This window comes from Mustela erminea, chromosome 14 (genome assembly GCF_009829155.1).
Source record: "Mustela erminea isolate mMusErm1 chromosome 14, mMusErm1.Pri, whole genome shotgun sequence".
NCBI lineage: Eukaryota > Metazoa > Chordata > Mammalia > Carnivora > Mustelidae > Mustela > Mustela erminea.
Window position 1 is genome coordinate 37820518 of NC_045627.1, and position 25762 is coordinate 37846279.

The window sequence follows — 25762 nt, forward strand, 5'->3', positions numbered from 1 at the left end:
GCTCAGGGCCCCAGGGCTAACAAGTGATCGAGCTGAAATTCACCAGAAGACTGCCTGACCCTGAGCTGTAGGCTCTTAGCCAACCAGGGCTGCCCCGCCAGAAGGTTCTGTGTTGGACCACTGAGCTTGTCCTTTCAGTTATGCTCAGAGCAGAGGGGAAAGAGAGGAGCTTTGGAGCGTTCTCTGCAGAACCCCGGGGGACAGACTGCGGGGCTGCTTCAGGCCTTGTGTCTCTGGGTGATACGTGAGCCCTTTGAGATCCTCTGGCCTTGTCAGGTGAATGTCCAGTTCTGTAGGGCCCCAGGTGCTGGAGGGTCAGAGGTCGGGGGAGCTTCTTGCACTGAGGAGAAGACCAAGTCAGGGAGACTGGAGCACTTCACCCAAGGCAGCCCGGAGCTGGAGGTCAGGAGGAGCAGGACAGACACCCGTGCCCGTCAGAGCCAGTCCTCTGGAGGGTGACCACGCAGGGGAGGGATGTGCAGGTGCACATGCACCCACATTGTTTGGGAGGGTATAGACGTGTGTGTGTGCGCGCACGCGCATGTCGTGCACAATGTGCGTGCAGCTCCATGTGCTCGGGGCATGTGTTACACACGTCTGTGTTCATGAAAACTTATAAAAGTTCCCATATACTGTTGGGGGCTCCCCATCCTCTAGGCTGTGTGGTTTGTCCCCCTCTCTTGTCCCAGGGGTGCTCTGATTCTTGCCTTCCCATCCTGCCTCCCGACCTGACAAGAGTTAGGTGTTAAGACTCTGGAGTGTCTTCTTCCTGGGCTTGGGGCAGGCCTGCAGCCTGTCCAATTGGTACTTGGTGCCCAGCAGTTTTTCCTGAGCAGTAAGAAAGCACTCCAATCATTTGTTCATCCAACAAACGTTTTTTGAATACCTAGTGTGCGCCAGGCATGTGGCCCTAAGGACCATGGTGATGTGCATCTTGTCTGCATGAAGTTTACAGTCTCCTGGGGAAGCATGAGTTAATACTAAGAAATGAATCTTTAATTATTACTTTTTATGATGTTATCTTTAATGATTACTTGTTATGATGTTATTACTTGTTATTAGGGAGCAATGAACACCTGTAACAGAACTTCTGACCTTGACTGGAGTCAGGGAAGTCTTCCCTGAGGAATCAGCAATTGAGTAGGCATTAACAGATGAGTGAGGGGAGGGAAGCACATTGAACAAGGAGGGAAGAGCATGGGCAAAGGCCCTGTGGCTAGAATATAGAGAGGACGGTGTTCTCTGTAGAGTGGTGGAGTTTTATTTTGGTGATGTGGACAGGGTTCAGCGCACTCTCTTGGTCCTGCACTGCCACTCACCCTGAATATAGCCATGGGGCTGCTGTTCCGACAGTGAAAAAATCCTATAGCAGACCGTCTCCATTCTTGTACCTATTCCATCCTGGTGGCCTATGGCAGGCGGGCATTTGGGAGGCTGCTGAGAGACGTTGTACTTGGGGTGTGCAGTGAGCGGGCCTGGCCTCCCGCAATAGGGGAATCATGTGCCCAGATTCATTAGCTCCATCGGGGAAGGATGCCGAGAAGGAGCAGCAGTTGGGAAGGAGGTTACTCCCAGGGCAGATCTTACTGTCCTCCAGAGCCTTCTGTCCCTGCTCCAGAGAGCTAGGGCACAGCAGGAATGGGCAGAAGATGGACTATCAGACAAGATAAGATTCTCTAGGTGTAGAAATCAAAGCAAGAAAGAGGCATGTAAGCACCATGACTGGGTGCACATGGGGCCCAGTTTGCTCAGCCCAGGGGCAGGGTGCTATCCCCTTGGCTATCCTTGGCCTTGTGGGGGCTGACAGGCATGGTTCTGCTCTCTCCTCCCTGCCCCTCTTCCCAGCCTGTCCTCAGGAGACTGGTAACATCTTGGGCAGGGTTGTGAATCCAGTTCTGCTATGGGCTGGCCCCTCCTTCTCCAGGTTTGGCTTCTTTCCCATCAGGTGAGCAAAATAGCACCTCCCCAACACAGAGGGCAAGGTTGCTGGGAGACCCCATTGCGGGTCAAGGCCTCACAGTGGTCCACAGTGGTTTTTATCATCAGTGGCCTTCAGGGACCCCAATACAGCTACCCTCTACTCTTCAGCCTGTGTGCAAGTCCAGCTCTGCCAAGAGGAGCCCTTGACAGGCCACTGAGCCTGTGTTGTCTCCAACCTAGGCAGGTGTGCTGAGAGGTCCTACTGGGGAGGGCTGCTGTGAGAATAGAGGGGGACAGCGTGGGAAGGCACTCAGCACCAAGCCCGGCCAGCAGTGTGCTCAGAGGTAGGCAGATGTGACCAGAGGGTGTATGTGTGGCCTGGGCACGCTCTCAGGGACCTGGATTCAGAAGGCCCCACCCTTGGCCTGGTGCACTGTTGTCACTGCCTGGAAATTCTTAATTTTTGAACAAGGGGCTCTTGTGTTCACTTTGCACTGGGCCCTGCAAATGACAGAGCTTGTCCTGGCCATGGGAGTTTAGCATTTTCCGCCCACGGGCGCGCCCTTCTCTGCTGGTTTCATGCGTCCCCACACTTGACATACTCCACTCATGCTTGCTTGGTGATGGGCCCTGAGTGGGGACCCTCAGAGCTTGCTCCGCTTTCTGTTGCATCAGAAAACACCCCAACTTGGCTGCATGAAGTGACAGCTGTTTTCCGATCCTCACAGGCTAGGCAGGTCAACATCATGGACAGAGCTCAGCAAGGGGGTCCTTCTCTGCAGCTCCCGGGTTGGGGGTGACTCCAGCAGCTGGAGGCACCTCCGTCCGGTTTCTGGTGCTCAGCCTGACTGTCGTGAGCCCTCACACACGGCCTCTCCTTGTGGGGTAGGCATTCTGAGAGGGAGCACCTCAGAAGAGGCCTCTGGGGAAAGCGTGTCCCAAGAGGACCAGGTGGAAGCTATGTGGCCATTTCTGACCTAGCCTCAAGTTCACCTGGTCCTTGACGCTGACTTCCGTTGGTTATAGGGAGTCCCCCAAGCAAGTTCATGAACATCAAGGGCAGGGGATGGAGACACACCACCCCCCCGCCCGCTCTCAATGGACAGAATGTCGAAGTATTTACACAAATGTGGGTGTCTTGGAATCAGAGCTCCAATTCAATACCCCTTCGTCCCAGCTACCCCGTGTACCCTGCACCTCCTTTTCTGTGGCTGTTCTCACCGCTCAGGGATTTCGTGGCTCATATCCTTTCTTCCCCACTGCACTGGAAACTTCCCTGGAGCAAGCAGAATCTGGGGTCAGAGACCCCAGCCCAGGAACAAAGGCAGGGGCTGGGAGGTATGATGGCCACCGGAGTCTAGGATCGCCTGCCTCATCAGGGCATGTGATTGCAAGGTCAAGGCTGAAGTGCACGCAGGCCCTCAGCCTGGCTCCGCGCACAGATGAGCAGGAGTTGACTCTGCTTCCTTGGTTGCTGCCGGGCAGAGTGCGGTGCCCTCTGTGAACCCCTGCGTCTCCACTGCAGAAGCCTTAACCCACTGTCCCTCCCCGAGCATCACTTCATGCTCTCTGAGGCCCGGGGGGGCCCCCAGAGGCAACTACCATCCTCTATCCGGTGACGGTTTATCAGGGGCCTAGAATGACAGCAGTGAGCGGGACAGACATCCCCACGCATTCCAGGGGCAGGAGGCAGGATGAGCTAGTAAGCACAATGTGTGTCAAGTGGGGGGAGTGTCATGGGGAATAATAGAGCTGGGCGGGCAGGGAGCATGAGGGGTGTCAGTGTCCCTATGTGCTCCAAGGGGGTCAGGGGACACACACCTCTCACAAAAGGTGGCCGTGCATAGAGGCCTGAAGGAAGGGAGAGGGAGGTAGAATTTGGGAAAGAGCTGCCCCAGGCTGAGGGAGATGCAGAGAAAGACTTTGAGACAAGAGCCTGGGGGTGTAGGTGGAGGAGAGGCCGTTGGGAGGTGAACGGACGGGACAGGGAGATCCGATGGCTCACTGGCGTCGCCATCTGGGGAATGGGCTGAGGTTGGGGTGGGGAAGAGCGAGGACATGGAAGGCACCCAGGCAGAGGCTGGGAGAGCAGGCGAGAGGTGATAGCCGAGCTCCCACTCCGTCTGGGCCCCGGCTCTCCCATTCCTCCCAGGCCCAGCAAGGTCCTTCACCTGTTTTCCTCTCCACCTGCCCGCCAGGTGGGCTGTGCGCTTTGGCCAGTGCCCAGGTGGGCAGACACCGGGTAGGAGTCCTGACTTAGCTTCTTACCAGCAGGTTGCCCTCAGGCTAATAGCTTCCTTTCCCTGGGTTTCAGTTTCATCCTCCATCTCTGAAGTGCTGCGGGACAATGTGGTGGTGGAGGGGTGGTGGTCCAAGCCCCCCCCCACCAACCCCCGCATCGCCCAGGCTTTGGTAGCCTTTCCAGCCCCTGCTGCCCGCCAAGTGTCCAGGGCTCTCCGCACTGTTCTAGAATGGTGGCCTTCTCCCTGCTTCCGATAGCATCCGTTCAACTGGATTCTATCAGCGTAGAAGGCTGGTGACAGAAATTGCTAACATGAATTATTAGTAAGTCTGGGAGATAACATGACCCGACGAGCAAAGCCCAATGGAGATGGGCAGGTCAAGGCAGAGGAGAGCCAAAGCTGGACTGCCGGCCAGGCCTGGGCTGCCTCTTCCACATTCCCCTTCTTGAAAAGGGCCCCCCGGCCCCCAACCCACAACCCGGCGCTGTCCCTCCCCACCCCTCCTGACACCCTTCACTGCGGGCATCTTAATTGATCTCATTGTTCTCCAGTCCCTTGAGACCTGAGACTCCAGCTGTGCTTAAACAGAACAAAATCTCTTCCAATTTCCCCACCATTTAAAGAAAATTGAATATCTGCGGCCTGGGGAGGGTAAGAGGGAGGTGAAACACACAAACACACACACACACACACACACACACACACACAGGCGCGCGTGTCACCCCAGTCCCCCCACAAGCTGGCCAGCCACGCCCTCCCACATTTGGGGTGTGTCCAGGCTGTACTTCCGGACCCCTTCTAGCTACTTTTTGGTTCATCTCCAGTTGTCGGGGCCAGTGCAGTGTGGTGCTGGAGGAAGCTGTGATTGACAGGTCTGAGTTCCTCTGTCTGTCAGGCCTCAGTGCTCCTGGGCTGTGTGTATCTCTTTAATCTAAATATCAATCCGTAAAACCAAAATGGCATGGGATGAGAGGTAGGACAGGCACTAAGGACAGATAGAGAGCACCCAGCCGGCTGCCGTCTGCCTGCCACCCCCCAGGGCTTCTGGAAGGAGCCCTTCATGGCAGGGCAGGTATGAGGATGGAGAGCTGCCCCTGCCCCCCACCCCTGCCCCTGTAGTGATCACCCTGGAGCTCGTTTAAGGTCTGATCATTTTCGGTCATTCAGTCACTCAGCTACTTGACTTTTGGCAAAGTGATGGAAAGCCCCCATTGCCTGTCAAGCCCTCGAACCCTCCCTCATGGGTGCCTCCAGAATCCCCCATCCTTGACAAGAGCCGCTCTGTCACTGACCTTTGCCCCTTAACCAGAAACAGAGAGGTCAGGCCTTGTGAGTGGGAGAGGTCAGGCATGGGCCCTGGGTCAGCTAGCTAGTGAGCATCCAAGCCAGGATTCAAACCTGGGTCTGTCCGACTGGTCCCTCTCCTGTTTGCTGGTCTCCATCAGGTGCCACCCCGCACTGGGCTCCAGCCTCTTGTTGGAGTCCCCAGAGATGGGCGGGGCGCAGGCCCAGGATGCAGGAGCTCTTCTGTTACCGGATGACCTTGAGCACATCCTAGCTTCCTGGACCTCGGTGTCCTCAACTATAAAACGAAGGGGTCATGCTGGATGCTCTCTAAGGCCCTCTGTGTTAACAGCGTGTGACCGCCTGCGCCCAGAGCCTGCGGTCCCCTGCACTCTGCCTGTCAGGGTCCCCCTTCGCAGGGTTAGCTGCTGATTGTTCCTGCTCAGACAGTTGCTCACAGAACACCAGAGCAGAGAAAATGGACCCCCTGGGCCAAGGGACATTAGGTAGCTTTTAGAGTGGCCAAGGCAGAATGAGTTCATAAACGCAGTCAGCCAAATGCCCGCACAGAGTCCGCCTGTGCCCTGGGCTGGGAAGGTTATGGGCCCTGGGATGGGATGGTTTGGGCAGGATGGGCTCGGAGCAGCCCCCAAGGCCTCGGCCTGAGACTTGTCCCCAGAGCAGCTGGGGGAGAAAGGCAGAGGAGGTGGGGGCCCAGAGAAGTTTAGGGAGAAGTTGGGTGGAGACTATGCATTTGGGGTGGCTTATTCTTGCTGCATAATCCCTATCCCTGTAGGAGGAACCATGGCTGCTGTTCCCGCCAGCTGCTTTCTGGAGTGCATCAAAGTCCCTATGCCCATTGTGTCAATGTCTTTCAAACTTTCTTTTATGATAATCCATAATAAATACTACATCTAACTTCATACCCAGGACACACACACACATCCGTATCTAGAACAAAAACAGGACTTCCTGACCCCAGGTAATAGCACACTCTAGTGTCATTTTCTAGATTTGGGGGCTTTTTTATGAGAACTTTTTAAGATTTACTCTCAGTAACTTTCAAATGTACCATGCAGTGACATTAACTATAACTGTCATGTTGTACATTATATCCTCTGAATTATTTATTTTATAACTAGAACTTCTTAGCTTTTGATCACCTTCCCCTGCTCTGCCCTCCTCCCACTCCCCACCTCCAGCAACCACGCCAGTCTAGTCTCTGTGTCTGTGGGGTCTTTTGTTCCACCTCTAAGTGAGATCATTCAGAGTTTGTCTTTCTCTGACTTATTTCCCTTTGCATAATGCCCTCAGGGTCCATCCTTGTCACAAATGGCAAGATTTCCTTCTTTTTCATGACCAGGTAATATTCCATCATAAACATACACTGCATTTTCCTTATTTATCCACCCATGGGCGGACACCTGCGTTCCTTCGCTATGTGGACTGTTGCAAATAAAGCCGCAGTGAATGTGGGGGTGCATGTGTCTTTCCAAGTTAGTGTTTTCTTTTTGTTCTCAGATAAACACACAGACGTGAGATTGCCGGATCAGACGGTATTTCTAGGTTACGTTCAATGTGGGGGCGACCTCCATGTTGTTTTCCAGAGAAGCCACACCAGTTTATGTTCTCTCCAGAAGGGCACAGGGTTCCCTTTCCTCCACGTCCTCACCAGCATTTGTTTCTTGTCTTAGTGACGACAACCATTCTGATAGGCAGGAGGTGTGAGCTCGTGGTGGTTTTTGGATCTGCATCTCCCTGCTGATCTGTGATGCTGAGCACTTTTGCACGGGTCTGTTGGCCATCCGGATGTCTTCTATGGAAGAATGTCTACTTAGGTCCTCCTCGCATTCTTTCGATCAGGCCTTTTTTTGCTGTTGAGTTTGCAGGAGTTCTCCATATATTTTGGATATTAACCCCTTATCAGATCTGTGAATTGCGCCTATTCTCTCCCACCCAGGAGGCTCCCTCTTCATTTTGTTGGTGGCTTCCCAGACTGTGCAGAAGCTTTGTAATCTGAGGTGGTCCTGTTTGTTTATTTTAGCTTTTGTTGCCTTTGCTTTTGGAGTCAGATCCAAAATGTCATCCCCATACCTACCACCTGTGTTTTCTTCTAGGAGTTTTATGGGTTTCAGGTCTTGCATTCAAGTCTTTCATCCGCTTTGAGTTAATTTTTGTGCATGGTATGAGGCAGTGGTCCAGTTTCGTTCTCTTGCGTGTGGCTGTCCAGTGCTCCCAGCATCATTCACTGGAGAGACTGTCTTTTCTCCATCAAGTATTCTTGGCTCCTTTGTCAAATATCAGTTGATCATATATGTGTGGGTTTTTTTCTGGGCTCTCTGTTCTGTTCCGTTGATCTATATGTCTGTTCTTAGGCTGGTGTCCTGCTGTTTCCCATTGCTATAGCTTTACTATACAGTTGGAAATCTGGGCACGTGATGCCTCCAGCTTTGTTCTTCATTGTCAAAATGACTTTGGATGTGTGGGCTCTTTTGTGATTCCATGTAAGTCTTACGATTGTCCTATTTCTTGGGTGGGGGATGCCACTGGAATTTTGATAGAGATTACATGGAATCCATAGATTGCTTTGGGTAGTGAGGACATTTTAACAATAGTCATTCTTCCAACCCATTAGCACGGAGTGTCTTTCCGTTTGTGTCTTCTTCAACTTCTTCCATCACATCTTACAGTTTTCAATTTAGTATGTTCTATTTTATTCCACCAGATTTCATTTTTAAAACACTAGTCATGACCCACTCAATTGATTTCATGACTAACTAATGCAAGTTTGAACATCTCTAGGAGAAGCCTCGTCTACTTTACTATGCAATGATGATGATGATGTTTTGGTATTATCTCGTGTTCCTCAAGTGCTCACTACAGGAGGCAGGGTGGTGAAGACCCTAAGTTCCAGACTTAAACCACCCAAGTTTATCCTGATTCTGCTATTTCTGAGCTATTTGGCTTTGAATATATTACTTGTATCAGCAATGATCCAATACAGCTACCAGTCACAGATACTCCCCCAAATGGTTTCTTAAACAAGATCAAAGTGAATTTCTCTCCCATGCAAAAGGAATTTAGAGGTGAGCAGCCTTGGGTGGCTCCTGTAAGCTCTCTTCTCCACCTCATTTCTAAGATTTGGCCTTCATCTTCTTGGTCCAAAGTGGTTGCTAGTGCTCCGGCCATCACATCCACATTCTAAGCTGCAGAATGAAGGACACAAAGAAGGGTACTTTCCTTCCCTTTTGAGAAGACTTCCTAGAAATATCTTGCAGACTTTTGCTTTCACCTCCTTAGCCAGAACTTAGTCATATGGTCGTGCTTGTCTACAAAGGAAGCTGGCCAATCTAGTATTTTAGGCAGATAGTGTTATACCACCTAAAAATAATAATTTTTATTCATTTGAAAAAGAGATCATAGATGTTGAGTCTCTGCTGAATAACCTTTCATGTGCCTCAGCTTTCTCTTCTGGAAAGTGGTGATGAGGTTCGTTCCTTATGAATTTGTTGTGGGACTTCAATGAGATAATATACATAAAGCACTTAGCCCAGTGCCTGACACAGAACAGGTGTTAAACAAATGACAGGTACTCTTATCACATGTCCGGCACTGAGCTCTCAACTATGTTTGTTACCTTGTTGAATCCCCATGACACCCTGGTGAGGTAGAAATTAGCCTCCCCATTTTAGAAATGAGAGCTTTGAGATTCAGAGAAGTTGGGTGTTTGCCTGAGGCCGTACCTGTGGAAGGAGCAGAGCTAAGGCATGAACCCTTGTTTCTTGAATGCCAATGTCCTTTCCCTTCACCGTGAACTAACACAGCCTCCTCACAGAAACCGAATCCCTCCCTGGCCCAGAGGTATGACAAGATACATGCTGAGCTTGGTCGGCCAATGTCCAAGCTGAATCCAAGGCCAGGACTCCCTCTACCGGCTCAGCCACCTGTAACTGGTACTCCCTACCCAGAGGAGAAACAGGACTAGGATAAAAGATCCCTCAATGCTCCCCTTGTAACAAGACCAGTAAACTTCAGGTCTGGAAGATAAAGGTCTTCAGCTTATTGAATGACCCCGGGCAAGCCCCTTTTCTGTACAAGCCTCAGCTTCTTCATCTGCAAAATGGAGGGAATGCTGCTCATCCCTTTCCCTGTTCTGGGGACATTGTTAGATCAGTGTGATCAGCATATTTTGAACATCTTGGGAAACAAGTCTTTGTAAAGAAGATAGGCTGCTTTCCTACGAGGGAGCTTCCCTCTGTGAAAACATTCTGACTCCTGGAGGTGAGGTGGGCAAGGGAGAGAGGGAACCCAAATGTCTGTGAGTGGGGGCTGCTTCTCAGGCACTCACTGAATGTGACCATCTTGCCATCAAGCCCCGGGCTGAACCGGCCCAGGTGAGTGAGGGCTAGGGCTGCAGGCCTCTGCTGGTCTCAGTTCACAGGTGATTTATAGTTCCTGTGTCGGACTTTGACCTTAATTTCTTCTGTCGTTGTGGGGCTGTAAAATTCATTAGGGACCCGCAGGCGGAGTGATGGAGATGTCAGGCGGGCAATCATGTGGGTATTTAATCTATCAGATGTGTGGCTTGCCATTTAGGGAGACAACAAGAGAATGTGGAATCAATACGGTTCATTAGCGAGCAGCACATGCTGGCCCAATCAGGGCCCGCCAATGGCAGCAGGCATGGGGGGCGTGCCACCTGGGCTCTGAGTCACCTTGGGGTGAGGACACGTCCTGGCGCATGGATGGGACCAGCCCCTGCCCAGGTACCTCTCCCTGCCTTCTCCAGAGATCTGGGGTGCCTGTTGCGTTCCATGGATCCCACAGGGGCAAGGGAGGAGAGGGTCAGCAGGAGGGCAGGGGTGTAGCGAACTCGAGTAATGGGGGAGCCATGGTTTGACTGCACCCCCCAGGGGGCTGATTAGACTGTCTTTTTTCTCTCCTTCCATCTCCTCTGCACAGAAGGTCTCTCTTAACTGAGCCTCAGCCCCCGTGTCTGGCCCCACATCTCTCTGGTACCCTCCTCTTCTACTACAGAATCCCAGCTTGATAACTGGCCCCAGAGAGGCCCTGCGTCCCTTCTGATTGTGAATGTCTCGTTCACCCCAGAGCAGCCAGCTACCCGCCCTCCTGCACCTCCAGAAAATGGCTTTCTGTATCCGTTTTCCTTGTTCATGGTCAGATGTGATTTTTTTTTAAGTCACTTCGTTGAGTCCTCCTCAAACCCAAGGGCATAGGAAATGGACAGCAATGTAGAAGGGTCAGGAACTGAATTTTTTTCCCTTTTTGTTTTGTGTGTGTGAATGCCAGAGAGAGGAGGGTTCAAATCCCAGCTTTGCCAGGGACCGGCTGTGGGACCCTAAGCCTCTGGCAGCTGTGAGGACAGGGACAGACTGTCTGGCTCGCCGCGTGTGTCCAGCCCGCAGCCTGTGTCTGAGACCTGGCTCCCCCAGACACGGACCCTGAGACAGGCCTCACAGGCAGGCAGTTTACTTGGGAGAGGCGGCCCCAGGTAACTCGGGGCTGGGAAGTGAGATGAGGTCACGGACAGGGGCGCTGTGAAGCCACTTACCCTGGGGGGCTACTGAAGCTCTGTCCACTGAGACCTCCGAGGGCAGAGGTGAGCCAGTCCACCTCATAGCCGGGAGGCTGGGCTACTGATTCATCAACTCCAGTCCCCACTGAGGGAGGTCAGCTTCTGGGGATGTGGGTTCCCCAACATGCCAGCTGCTTCCTTGAGAGAGAAGCCTGCAGGCCAAGAGAGGCCCAGGTCCTGTTGGTAAAGCAGCCTCTTCCACGCGGAGGTGAGCAGCAAGGGGCTGTGTGTGGTGCTGGAAGCTTCCACCAGCTGAGCACTTTCCACATCCGTAGAACAAGGGTGGCATCATACTCATCTCACAGAGCAGGAATGGGAATAGAATGTGGACAAGACCAGGCTGAGCTGCTGTGACTGGTTTTTTAGTTATTATCAGCTGAAACCGCTTCGTCTGTAAAATGGGACTGTGCTCCCCATCTCGCTGGTGGGTTTAAGGATTCAGGACGAATTGTGTCAAGTTCTTCATGCAGTGCCAGGCCCACGGGCTGGCGATGCTCGGCAAGGCGGTGATCTCGGTTATCCCTGTGCCTCTGTCAGTCGGGGGCCCTCCATCTCCCCAGATGCTGGCTCCCGCATCTTCCCAGCAGGAGGCCCAAGGCCCCCCAGGCCTGCCCAGGCCCTGGGTGCCAGCAGCGGCCTGCCGCGCTGACGGCCTCTGACATCCCGTAATTGCTTTCCCGGGGAGACTCCTTTAAGCACAGAACTGCTGGCCAGAGCAATTTGCTCCCCATCAATTTTTATTTCCAGGTTTTAAAATAAAGAGAATAAAGAAGGGGGTGGTGGAACCCGAGAACAACAGAGTGTCTGCAAGAACAAACAAGCCGGGCACCCCTCGCACCCGGAGAGCCCCGGTCAGCCCCATCCTCATCCTCCTCCCGCTGCCGCAGGTGACAGACGCCTTCCTACCTGGGGCCGGGGCCAGGAGGAGGGCTCCTGCAGGGCTGTGTCCCCTCCACCTGCCCCTGGCCTACAGAGGGCCCAGAGTGGTTAGAATTGGGGGTAGAAAAACTAATGCCCACTCCCCTGGAAGCCATTCCCCCTTACAGGCACTGATCTAAGCGCCTTATATGCAATACCTGCTTTAATCCTCAAGACGACCCCGAGAGGCAGGTACTGTTATCAGGCCCATTTTACAGATGCGCAAGCTGAGGCTTAGAAACCTGTTTCTGTGATGGTTCTTCCTTCTCTGTCCTTCCTTTTCCTCCTCTCCTCCTGTCCTCCCCCTTTCTTCCTCCTCTCTTTCTCCTTCTCACCATCCTACCCCAACTCTATCATATCCTTCTGGCTGCTCAGAAGTACATCTGCTCAGGACCAGGGATTCCTGGCTTGTCACTGGTAGGAAGGACCTTGTCACATATAATTTCTTCACTCTGCTACGGTTTCTGGTGGGCCGCGGGGTGTGTGTCAGAACAGGATAGGTCGTGCCCTCAGAAAGATTTCAGTCTATGGGAGGAGATAGCCGGTGAACGCTCACCCCAATGTTCCTGCCAAAACCAGGCCCTTCTCCCCACCGCATCCGGCTAGGCCACGAGCCTGACCCGTCCCCCCCAAGCTGAGTCCTGCCCGTTCCCAGCATGGCCCTGACCACCCCGGTCCAAGCCCATGGCCTCTCCCCACTACCGGCCACCGTGACCTCCCCAGCTTCTAGCGCACACAGCAGCAAGCGGGCAGCTGAGTGAGCTTTTCCAGATGTCACCGGGTCCTGTTAGCTGAGCCCTCGGGGGTGAGAAGGAACACTGCTGGCCCAGGGCAGTGCAGTGCAAGGGTTATGAGGCAGGCACGAGGCTGTCGTGGCAGGAGCCTGAAGACCAGGTGGCAGGAACAGAGCGATCCAGACATGGCTCGGAGGGGAGGTCAGGGGCCGCTGAGACTAGCCGTCCCCAGGGTCATGGAAGACAGTTTGGATTTTGTCTTCAGTGCCCTGGGAGCCTTCTAAGCTGGCCCGTGGGTTCTCCTTACATCAGTCTGGCTCCCGACGGAGGACGGGCTGCTGGTGCCAGAGTGAAAGAGGCAGATGGGTCGGGAGGCCCTGAAGCCCACTGTCTCACATGGGGTCCCGCAGCCAGATGGTTGCAGCAGAAGCTGGACCAGAACCCAGATCACACGCTGCCATTTTGTTGGTATTCTCATGAGTCCTTAACCCAAATCCTTCGTGAGTCCCTTGGCGCCTGGTCTTGTACGGTGCCTCCCGGGGAGAAGCGCATTCTGAGCCTCGAGGCACAGAGAGGCTTAAATGTGATGTGTACAACACCTGGTTGTCAGTGGCTGCGAGGAAGACAGTGTTGAGAGATCTTCAGGACCTCTGTGCGTCACCGCCATGGTGAGGCAGTCTGCCGTGGGCGTGCGTCAAGGAGTTGCGGCTGTCCATCCCCCTCCATAATGGGACAGAAGGGAGGAAAGGCCCCCTTCCCTTTCCCCACCTCTAGCTGGGTCCTCCCTTTGGTGACTCCACCCCCCCCAAGAGGGACTCCACTGTCCCCTGTGCTCTGAGCCTCTGTCCCCACGTCCAGGCTCCCCAGCAGCACCTTCTTGTCCTAAGGCCTCCTATATGCCCAGAAAGCCACGAGCAGGACCCAGGAGCTTTCCTAAATATATTTTTCTTCCTAGGCTCCACGGTATCCCCAAGATCTCTCCTGTACCCTATTGTTCACTCCCTGGTGCCACTACCCACCTGGTCACACTCCCTTCTCATCCCCTACACAGCATTTTCCCTAGAGCCACTAGCATTTCCTCTCCTCTGAGGAGCGTGACCAGGACTTGGCCAGGACTCCTGTGAAAGTGCTCAGAGCAGCAAAGTCCAGCCAAACCTTTCTGCCCACCTAGCACCTGCCACACACTCACCCATCAGCCCCAGCTTCCTTCTTGGGGGACGAGCAAAACTGAATAACACCCAGCGTTTCCCCAGAAGTGTGGGACAGACTAAATACTTCCTGGCCTTTGGCTTCTGCCTCGTATCCTAGAAAGAACCAGAAATCCTCTCACAGAGCGCCATGGGAGGGAGCGCAGTAGCGCGGGAGAGGGCCAGGCCTCATGGGCCTGATCCAGCCAAGTGGAGGTCACCTGGCCTCTGGGCTCCTGGCTTCCTTCCACGGAGTCCCTCCTGCCTTCCACTGGCCACACCAGCCTCCCAGAGCTTGCAAGAAGAGCAGTTAATCTCCCATAGTTTAAGGAGTTATTCAGAGAGGCTCAGCGAATGATGAATGTGGAAAGCATTACCAGCAAAGCACAGGGGCTCCGTGGAGCTGTTTAAAAATGCATTCTCCCATGTAAATTTCTGCTCCATCAATCCTTATGACATGTCAAACATTGCTATTGTTTCCTGAACAAATTGTACCGTGTGCCCTTCTCTGCAGATATGTGCACGGGAGCAGAACTGCTCGCCGGCACCCGCCGCCTACCACCGTTGCCGGGACCCAGGGCTGCTGGGGAGGCAGCTGGGCCCGCCTTGCTTCAGAGCAGAAGCCCCGTGCGGGGTGTCTGGGCGAGCATGCGTGACCGGGGTGCGGGCGCTGGCGCGGAGTGATTGAGTGAGTGCCTGCTGCCAGCCCACAGGGAAGGGCACACAGGTGGCGGGGAAGGGGTGTGGAGGGGCCACAGGGGCTGTAACTAGGGTGCGGGGCGGGGAGGGGGGGTTGGTGCAAGTGTGTGAGATTGTGTGTGGGACGGGTTTCGCCTGGGCCAGACAGAGAGGAAAATCTCTATGGGAGGCAGGAGAACAGGCATATTTGGGAGGCTGTCGGAGTCACAGGGAAAGGAAGAGAGACAGGGTGTGTGTATGTGTGGTGTGTGTGTGTGTGTGTGTGTGTGTGTGAGAGAGAGAGAGAGAGAGGGAGGGAGGGAGGGAGGGGTGTGGAAGCGTGAGGACACAGGAGGAGAGAGGATACAAGGACAGGACATTCAGGCTATAGAGAAGGGTAGACAGGCTGTTTGAAACCGTGAGAGGAGGGTGTCTGTCCCTAGGGCGGGATCAGCGCTGTCGGAATATGGCAGCTCCCGGGGCGCCTGGGGGGCTCAGTAGGTTAAAGCCTCTGCCTTCAGCTCAGGTCATGATCCTGGGGTCCTGGGATAGAGCCCTGCATTGGGCTCTCTGCTCAGCAGGGAGCCTGCTTCCTCCTCTCTTTCTCTCTCTCTCTCTCTCTGCCTGCCTCTCTGCCTACTTGTAATCTCCATCTGTCAAATAAGTAAATAATATCTTTAAAAAAAAAAAAAACCAAAACAAAACAAAAAAACAAGAATATGGCAGCTCCCCGTGGGTGGCAGTTCAGAGGGAGACCCTGGAGAAGGCCAGAGCAGGCAGGAGTCAGCTTGGAGCCTAAGGCCCAGCGTCCGTGATGGGCCTCTGCAAGGCTATTAAGAGGGACAGTAGAGAGGTGTAGACATATGTGATGGGAGCAGTGTGTCGGCAGGACAGGCCCTTGGCCCAGAACAAAGGAATGGAAGAGGGTGGGAGATGGTGACCGCTCATCGTGAAAATAGGCTGGGTCAGAAAGGAGCCCTTAGGACGGGCCCAGGAGAGGGCAGGACCTGACCACTTGTGAAGCGGTGGGGTCCTGGGAGTGAGTGTGAGAGGCTGTGATGAGCTGGGCTGGGCACAGAGCCCCGGCATGCAAGTTAAAGGGAGCGCTGTATCCGGGGGTGCCGGGTGAAGAGATCTGGGTGTGTTGGGAAGGGTGCCCACAGCCAGTTAGGCTGCCCTAACTTTAGCAGGTGACAGCCTCTCCCAGTCTAGGTCCTGAGCCACATGCACATACCAAGACCAAGCTTGGCCAGGGGTGGGGGTTCTTATTTGAGGGCCAAGGGTCTTGGCTGAGGGTCTGCCTCCTGGGAAACCACAGCCAGACACCCCTGCTTCCTCTGCTAATGGGCATGGCCAGAGGTGCCAGAGCCTACCCCTTCCAGGCAGAGGCTGGGGCAGAGCCATTATGGCTAGAAGGAGACTACCTGTGGGGACCCATCTGGCTTCTAGAGGGGAAGGACAGTGACCTGGTAGAGGCACCCTTGATCTCATGGCCGAACTCTTCCTGAACCCCTAGCCACACCTACAGGGGCAGGTGGGGAGGGGAGTGGTTACTAGCACAGGTGAGCTCATATCTTGTACTGTAGTCATTTGACCTTGAACAAGTTGATTGACCTCTCTAAGCCTCAGTTCCATCTGTAAAATGGGGATAATGTTGGTTCTAGTCCCCCTACCACCAGGGTAGGGCTGTCAGGAAGATGGAATGAAATAAGGTGGGGGAAACACTGGGCACAGTGTATTGTTCACAGATGTACTCAAAGGGAGATGGCACAGGGCACCATCTTACCCTCCCTTTGCCCCATAGCCAAGAAAGGATGGGCATTTCTGACTCAGACCTGGCCAGTCTGGAAATCTGGCCATTTCCCCACTGTAGGCTCACCTTGTCTTAACCTTTGGAATTTCCCCCACCATGCGTATTTATTTTTTTCCTTTTTGTCAGCAGAAGAAAATTACACTTCTGCCAGTATTGTCCATCACGGAAATAAGCACTCACGATGCAATTATAAAGGCCCAAATGAGGGAATTAGTTTTGCTGGTAATGCCAGTGTTGGGGAGAATCAGAGGAGATGTCTTATAAATCAGGCGCTGGACAGCAGCCAGTCCCGGCCCCACCCTCTCCCCGTGTGCCAGTGGTGGGGACAGCTGCTGACTCTGCCTGGGGGCCCCTCTTCCTAGAATGCCCACAATGATGCTGGAGAAGGCCGGTGCTCAGAGCTGTCTCTGAGCTCTGTGCCAGGGGTCGGGCACTTCTCCCCGGGAGCTCCCAAGGGCTTCTCAGTGTCCGGCCAGTGACTATCCCATAGACACCAAACACACTCATTAGTCTAAAATTACTAAAATTACCAAATTTTAAAATTACTAAAAAACACACTCATTAGTGTAAAATAACCCCAACGCCCGCTAACCCCTTTTCTGCTTTATTCTCATCAGAGTGGTTAGCATTGTCCGAAATTACGTTCTATAGTAATTTCTCCCCTGCATTTTCGTCGTCTTCCCTTCCCATCCGTAAGTCACATTCCAGCAAGGGCATTGGCGTCCGTGTAGCTGTGACTCCAGTGCCTGGTATAATCACTGGCATGGGAAGAGCCCAGAAAATATTTACTGACTACACGACTAAGGGTCTGGTCATTGTCTTCACGAAGGTTCTCTCCATGGTGTGCCAGGTATCCTCCAGCTTGCCCTCTAGACCCACTCTGCCCCTTCCCACATGCTCTGCACATGTCCCTGTTCGGAGCACAACAGAGGACACAACGTGAGTAAGATACGGACTTTTCTGTCAAGGGGCAGACGCGGGGCATACACAGGCAGTTTTCAGAAATGGCAAATTTATACTCCATATTCCAAAAGAGGTATAGCCAAGGGCTCCCAGGTCAGGAACAGTGAACCGTCAGGGAGCTCCTTCAATGATCGGGCATTTGGGGTGGGTCCTAAGGGCTGGGTTGGAGTTTGGATGGCAGTTACAGAATGAAGGGGTGTGGTGCAATCAGGTCATCAGAACCCAGAACAGCCCAGAGCATCATGGAGAGGTGGGTATAAGAGTGCTGAAGCTGGGGGCACCTGGGTGACTTAGTCGTTAAGCGTCTGTCTTTGGCTCGGGTCATGGTCCTGGGATTGAGTGTCGTGTCGGGCTCCTTGCTTGGCGGAAAGCCTGCGTCACCCTCTCCCACTCCTCCTGCTGTGTTCCCTCTCTCGCTGTGTGTCTCTCTATCAGATAAATAAAAATCCTTAATTTAAAAAAAAAAAAAAAAAAGTGTTCCAAAGCTAGCCAGGCCTTGACACAAGGGTGCTGGTCTGGATTTAATTTGGCAACAATAGGGAGCCACTGAAGGTTTTTGAGCAGAGGAAGATCATGTTAGCCATTGTTTTTTACTTCTGGCCCTTGGGTAGGCATAAAGCATACCAGCGTATATCTGGGGGTAAGATTCTAGCCCTGGGGGATGCTAGTGGGTATGCAGAGACATCAGAGGGGAGTTCTAGAACCCTGGTTTAGCATTTCTTAGAATTCCCAGGGTACGGTATGAGAGCCGGCCATCCGGGCCTCCCCTCTGCTGTCTCGGCAAACCTGCTGCCATCCCCCAGCACTAGAATCTAACCCACAGGCACACACAGGTACACTTCACTGCTTACTGAGACTGGTTCTAAAGGACCCAGGGGCAAGAAGCCAACACCAATGGCTAACACAGCAGGAGAGAGGGTGTTGCTGGCACGAGGAGTACATGTGGCCTCTGTGCAGATCCTGGTTACTCCCCAGCCCCTCCTTCCTAAAGCAGGCCCAAGGGTCGCTGTTTGGCACAGGATGTGTTTCAGGTGCGCAGGCACAAAGCAGGGCTTGGGAAGGAGGCTGATTGAAAAGTGCATGAGAAAGGGGCTGAGGGGGCAGGCCCCAGCAGCGCCCTCCACTGGGCCAGGCAGCATGGCAGAGCTGCACCTCGGCTGCCACAGGACCCAGAGGTGCTAAATGGTTTTAGACACAGATGTGGAGGCCACCTCTGCCACTTAGCAGTGGAGAGCCCTTGGGCACCTTTCCTAGGAAGATCCTGTCTGCTTCCTCATTTGGTAAAGGCAAGGAGCAGGGGTGGTAGCAGTACCCAGCTCACAGGGCTGGGCTGGAATGAAATCCATGGGCAGGAATGCATGTTGCATCTGCGTGGATGTAGAGGTCACTGTGGAGGACAGAGATTGTGAGCACCCCCCCAAACTGTGCGGGCGCCATGACCCCACCATGTCCCCCAGGGAGCCAGAGCCGGGAGGGAGGAAACACAGCCACTGACAGCTTCCTCTCTGCTGCATCTTCAGGGCTGGGAGTCTTTCCTGAAGGGCGGAGCCCAAACCCAGCCTTGGAGAGTCAAGAAGGACAGAAAGGGGTGAGCCAGACAGGGGAGGATCGAAGCGGTCCAGGCAGAGGGGAGCAGATGGGCTGTGCCAGTCTGGGCCAGAGCCGCACGTGGTCTGGCCTGGGTCAGCGACGAGGCTGGAGCCGGCAGCAGGGGCCCGGAGGGCAGGGCCACAAGTGTGTGTGGAGGAGAAGGGACTGTCCCCTTAGGGCCCTGGGGAGCCCAGAAGGGCCTTCGGCAGGGCTGCCGAGTGATGGGGTTTGCTGTCTCCTCCCAAGCATGGAGCACTTGACCCAGGCCCCCTGCCGCGGGCACTGGCCTGAGCACCCTGGCGGGGCCCTCTGTGTGGGGGCCAGCTGCCCCCGTCATGGCAGGGCCCCAGAAGCAGCTTTTCATCTTCTTCTGATTCTGCTGCATGTATTTGAAAGATGGAAGTTCTCCCTCTCCTCTTCGCTGGGCATACATATTTCATACGGTCATTAGACGGCGGCACTAAAGGACTCACAAATCTTCCCCGGTCAGCATCAGCAGCGTGGGTGGGCAGCAGGAGGCCCCGGGGGAAGGGGTCACTCTGGGAGCCATGGCGGTGCCCAGCCCACCAGGGGAAGATGCGGGGATGGGAGTTGGGGGCTTGGAAGCCAGAGTCTGCCCGGGGAGAGGAGACCAGCCCATCTTGTCACCCAGTTTCCCTGGGCCTCAGCTATGAAAGGGCTGGACAAGGGGGACCTCTGGGTTCCTTCCTGCCCTGACAGTCTGAGTGCCATTCCACAGGGCACCCAGCTAGGAAGGGCTTTGTCCCTAGGGCCAGAAACTGCCCCCTCGTGATTTGATGGGGCCCTCGGTTCCTGCATAGTCTAGCCCTCTCTTCCTCCACACGTCCTAGCTGCTCTCTCGGGTCCCTGGACCCTTTTCTCAGCCCCTTTCGCTCCCTCCCCTTTGAATCCCTCTCTTCCCTGGCTTTGTTCCAGCTCTCCACCCCCTTCTTGCTAAAACTTGTTCATTCCTTTTCCAAGCATTCATTCAGCAGCTGCTCTGTGCCTGGCACTGGGTGCTGGGAGGGAGCCCAGCAGGTGTGACTTTGCCTCTGTTGCTCCCCCAGACCCTTTCCTCTGACCCACCATGATGCTGAGGCCTGAGGGGGGGGACATTTGGTCACACAGTGATCTGACTGTTGGCACTATATTGGAACTGGGGTCTCTAGGCCACACTGACACCTCACCGAGGGGCCTGAGGGCATCACCAGGCCAAGCCCCACTTCCAGTAGTTGACTACAGCCACACATGGTGATGATGATCGGTGGGGCAAAAGGGAACTTCGGGGCTCCTCCCCGCTTCTCTGGTCCCTGGAAGGAGAGGAGGGAGGCAGTCTTACCCTGAGGAGTTTTGTCCAGGTTCTTCTGAGAGCAAGCTCCCTTCCCCGTTCAGAGCAGTAACACATGGAGGCCAAGGGCACGGCAAGACAGCACTGGCTTCAAATCCCTGCGAAGTCTTGGGGGAGCTCTTTACCTTCTCTGTGCCTCAGTTTCCTTGTCTGTGAATTGGAGGCCGTGCTGATAAAAGGACCTACGTCGCAGGGTGATTACGAAAATGTGGGACAAGTGCAAGGTGCTCCGTAAATGATGGTTGTGGTGAGGAGTGGCTCAGAGAGAGGGTCTGTCCGGGAAGCAGTCCTGCATAGGAGGGTGGTTTCCATGGCTCAATGTCGTCTTTGTCCCTTATTCGACACGCATCCCTGAGAACTTGTGCTGTGCTTGGAACCTGACCGAGCAGAAGGCCTCACACAGTCTTCCAGAATGCAGACAGTGGGCACGTTGAATGGGACTTGGGCACAAGAGGCTGCCCCCAGCCCCAGAAATGGCCTCTTTCTGGGTAACCAGGTTTCCTAGATAACCGAGTTCTGAACCCTTTGGGTCTAAACATTTTTTTTTCACTTGGATCATTTGGTGTAGAAATACATTATTCACTCTTCTGCCTTCTTTGACTAAGTATACTGAACACAGATTTTTCTCAAACATTCAGGTCTATCATAAAGAACATGGAATTCGATAGATTTCACAGAATCCAGGAACTTGCAGGAGAACCTCAAAAAATACGTGATACAAAGATATGGAGGGCGGGGAAAATAGAGGTTGGTAAGAGGGTATCAACTTTCAGCTGTAAGATGAATGGCGTCTGAGGAGCTAACGTATAAGATGATGACCACGGTTGATAACGCTGTATTGTAGAACTGAAATTTGCTAAGAGAGTAGAACTTCGTGTTCTCACAAAAAAAAAAAAAAAAGGTAAGTAAGGGAGGTGATGGATGTGTTAATTAACTCAGTGGGGGACATCCTTTTATAGTGAACATGTATATCAAATCATCAAGTTGTACACTTCAGATGTGTTACCATTTTATTTGTCTATTATACCTCACTAAAGCTAAAATAAAAGTAATGAAACATTTTCATTAGCAGAATCTCTGTCCAATCACAGTCTTATCGAGAAGCCCCAAATGTAAGGCAGAAAGGTCAGCCCAAGGCCGTTGCTCCTGGCATCTGGTGGCAGCAGCAGGCTGCCCAGCTCCAGGGCAGTGAGTCGCCTGGGAACGGAGCAGAGTCCCAGTGCCTGGCACACAGTGCGTGCTTAATAGGGAACGGACAGTGGGGCACCTGAGTGGCCCAGTGGGTTAAGCCTCTGCCTTCAGCTCAATCATGGTCTCAGGGTCCTGGGATCGGGCCCCGCATCGGGCTCTCTGCTCAGCAGGGAGCCTGCTTCCCCCTCTCTCTCTGCCTGCCTCTTTGCTTACTTGTGATCTCTCTGTCAAATGAATAAATAAAATCTTAAAAAAAAAATAGGGAACAGACAACTGAATGAATGGTGTCATTTCACCTATAATATGGACTAGTTTAGAAGACGACTCGGCGGAGTGAGAATGAGGCAAAAGCCGGAAGTCCCACCCCCAAAAGCCAAACCTCTGCTGAAACCACGGGCCGGCTGTGGACATTTCCCGGGGAGATCAGGAGCCTTGCTGGGGCCGGCAGCAATGACTTCTTGTTCTGACCTTTGCAGGCAACAGACAATGACGTGGGCACCTTCGGCGAAGTCAACTACTTCTTCAGCGATGACCCTGACCGGTAAGACCCTGCCCCAGCGCCCCCCACCCCATGCTACCCCAGCAGTGGCACTCCACTATTCACAAGGTTCCGGAAACTCGTCAGTGCCCAGGGAGGCCAGGGAGGGTGCAGTGCCGCCATGGCTAATGCACTGAGCAGGGAGTCAGAACCCATGGGAGTCCCTGCCGGCATGGCCGTCGCCGTGGCACAGTCGTGGCCAAATCCTCTAAACACTCAGAGGGATCGTCTTTCTGACCCTCGAAAGACAGCCTTTGGCTTTGGGGATGAAGCAGCTCAGGAACATGAGTGACAGCACCCAGCGAAGGCCGTAGCAGCCGCAGTTCCTATCTGGGAACCCTTGCTGTGTACTGCTCGGGGCCCAGAGCTTTCCACACGTGATCCAACCTCATTCCCCCAAGTGCTGGAGGAACTCAGCACCAGGCACTGTTAGCGTCTGTGCTTTGCAGAGGCAGAAACTCAGAGAGGCTGAGACATTTGCCCAAAGTCACACAGCCAGCAAGCTCTAGGGCCCGGCATCTGCATATGGTCTTCACCACTGGGATACATGGCCTCCAGCAAGAGGGGGCCCGCCGCCGCATCCCTCAGCCCCTGGGGGGGTGGGGGGTGACTCGCCTCACCGCCAGGCTGCTGTCAGCCTCGTCCTGTCACCCACCGTGGCTTTGGGCCATCTCTTTCCTCGTCCTTAGTTAAGCAGAAGGGGAAACCCTCTCGTTTTTAATGATCAAAACCAAGTGGAAGTTAGAGAGCAGGTCTGAGGCATCTGGATGCTCGGCAGGATGAGGAAGACGGGCTGTCAGCTTGCGGTCCGGCCCTGGCTGGCTGCGGGGGTGCTCAGGAAGAGACAGATTGTTAGCCGTCCGGCCTTGCTCTGCTGCTCTGGGTGGAGCCTCACCAGGGCAGGAAGGAGCCAGCAGCAGGAAGCATGCACAGGGCATCTCTGTCCCTCTGGGCCCCCGTGTCCACACGGCCTCGTGCTGGTCAACTTGGGCTTCCTCATCCCTTCCCGTCTTCTTCCCTGGTCCTGGAGCCAGGACCTTCTGGGCTCAGAGGACCAGATCTGGGCATACAGGTGCCAACTTCCGACTCAAGGGAGGCTCCCGAGGGACTGTTTAGAGGAGGAGGCTAGAGGGATGGTCTCGCTGGACCTCGCTTCTCCCCAGGAGACACGTACCAGGCTCTTAGCCAGGGCTCCACCCTGGGGCAGAAGAGAAGGGCTCTCTCCTGAGAAATGACCCATGACCCCTCCCCTAGCTGGATGCTTTACCACCCGCCTAGAACATTTAGGGGCCAAAGCATCTGGAATGGCAGCATTTCTGACCGTCCTTGTTCTCCAGCGTCTGAACGTGGACAGTAGGCAGAAACTCCTGTTCACGCAGGAGGAGGGTCGTTCTGCCGAGTTCCCTCCGACGAAATCAACCTGCTCCTGCCCTTTCAGTACCGGGCTATTCCCCACCCCCGTGTGGTCCTCACCCCTGCCCCCCACCTCCCACCCCACTCCGCGTTAGACACAGACACTCTTCTGAGTCAGGGCAAGTGAAGAGAGGGCAGACTTCTGACTTTATTTCTGTGTATGCCCTCGGGCAAGGACAGGCTGGTAAATACAGGCCTTATCTCTGAGCTGCTTGACTTTATGCCTGGGCCCCTTTCTCTCCCACCGTCCCTCCTGACACAGGTTCTCTCTGGACAAGGACACCGGACTCATCATGCTCATTGCCAGACTGGACTACGAGCTCATCCAGCGCTTCACCTTGACAATCATCGCCCGGGATGGGGGTGGCGAGGAGACCACAGGCCGGGTCAGGATCAACGTGTTGGATGTCAACGACAACGTGCCTACCTTCCAGAAGGATGCCTATGTGGGGGCCCTGAGGGAGAACGAGCCTTCTGTCACCCAGCTGGTGCGGCTCCGGGTAAGAACCCAGAGCGTCCTGCCACCCAGCCCCCCTCCTGTCCTCCCCTCGGCAGCCTCGGCCTGCCCACCGCCCTGTGGAAGCTGCCGCGAGAGACGCCAACCCGCCATCCACAAAGAACTCAGCCCCAATTTGTGTCAGGCATCTGAGTTTTTCCTGGTGTCCTTGGTAACTGAGTGGGGCAAGTGTCTGGGTCAGCTTAAATTTCAGGTCACCATTCAGCAAAGGGATGTCCTCCCCCTCTCCCTTGGCAAGTGGCAAGCAGGATCTCCACTTGGGACCCCGTCCTCCCAGTGTCCTCCTGCAGTGAGTTTCCCCCACACAGAGTAACTCTGACAAGTAGGCAGAGAGGCAAGCAGAAAGAATGGGGCAAGCAGGCTCCCCACTGAGCAGAGAGCCTGATGTGGGGCTGATCCCAGGACCCTGGGGTCATGACCTGAGCCGAAGGCAGAGGCTTTAACCCACTGAGCCACCCAGGGGCCCCAGACCAGAGACTTCTTCATGTCCTCACTCCCCTTCCCCACTGTGCCCACCCAGAGTGACAGGGCCCAGAGGCCTCCCTTTAGAGCTGGATTCTGAAGTAGGCAGGAAGAAAGGCAAGGGACCAGGGGTGGGCACAGGGGGATGCAGAGAAGGCAGAACCCGCACCCCCATGCCGTCCCACCCCACTCGGCTCCCGGTACACCAGAGCGGTGGGAGCCCCTTGGAGCCTCTCAGGAACAGAAACCTATGAAAAGAAGCGAATTAATTCAATCACCCCAGAGGGAAAGAAGGATCTCTGACCCCATTCCAGGGCGTCCACCCCACCTTGCATTTGTGCAGTATGCATTTATTTGACACCTACAGTGTACCAAAAATTGTGCCGGACTGTAGGTACACAGGAGCCATCAAGAAGTGTAAGTTTCCTGCTGGCACAGAGCTGACAGTCTGAGGGAGGCAGGCAGGCAAAAATGAAACAGGAAGCCACGGCTGGGTGTGGAGGGACTAAGGAGGCACACAGCTCAGGGCCTACTTGGTCCAGAGGTCAGCGACGGCCCTCTGTGGTTGGGCTGCTCAAGCTGAGACCAAAGGGTCTCTAAGATGATCGTGCCGGGGTGGTGGTGACTCTCAACCTCAGGGTAAGCTCCAGGCTTCCCCCCCTTCCCCTAGGCCTCCAGCAGACCTTCTAGATTCCCCACACTACCTCCACACCCCAACATGAGGTGTGTCTGTGGGGAGCCAGAGGGTGGCCTCCGGCTGAGGGAAAGGAGGGCCTGGCTCTCCCAGGGCAGGCGACCCGGAAGGGACCATCCCTCCCCTCCGGCCTGCCCTCCGCTCGCCCTGGCCCCTGAGGGCTCACCGGCCTGTCTGCGCTCTTCCCCCCAGGCAACCGATGAGGACTCCCCTCCCAACAACCAGATCACCTACAGCATCGTCAACGCTTCCGCCTTCGGCAGCTACTTCGATATCAGCGTGTACGAGGGCTATGGAGGTATTTGTGCTGGCGCAAGGGGCCGCCCAGGGAGGAGGGGCGGTGGGCCAGAGCAGGGCGGTACACCCACGACGCTTGGGGTGGGGGCGAGGGGGGAGGCAGTGTCAGTCACCCCAGAGGGCCATCAGAAGGGGCGTGGCTGTCTGTCTCCCAGACACCCTGGACAAGCCAGGGAGCTGCCCCACAGCCCATCAGTCAGGGTGAGGGACACAGGCCTGGGATCGCCCTTCTGTAGGAACAGCTCCATCTTTCTCTGGGTCTCAGGCCATGGGCAGCTCCGCATCTGATATTACCACAGTCTGCAGGGCCCCTTGTTCTTACCCTGGCTGCCTGGCCAGGTCTGTGAGGCAGAGGCTTGTCAGCTGCGCTTCCCAA

The 25762-nt window shown here is 54.6% G+C and overlaps 1 protein-coding gene across 6 annotated transcripts in view; it reads left to right on the forward strand.

The window, feature by feature from the left end:
* The window catches only part of CDH23 (cadherin related 23), a 397771-nt gene that overhangs the window by 244929 nt on the left and 127080 nt on the right, over positions 1-25762 (forward strand). For 4 of the 6 annotated variants that reach the window (XM_032312921.1, XM_032312916.1, XM_032312926.1 and 1 more), the window contains exons 15-17: positions 21942-22006; positions 23679-23916; positions 25282-25387. In XM_032312921.1, coding sequence (XP_032168812.1) covers positions 21942-22006; positions 23679-23916; positions 25282-25387 — 409 coding nt within the window. Of the gene's footprint in view, positions 1-21941; positions 22007-22918; positions 23076-23678; positions 23917-24867; positions 25035-25281; positions 25388-25762 lie in introns of those variants that run through there. The other 2 variants (XM_032312918.1, XM_032312919.1) reach the window with 2 other exon arrangements.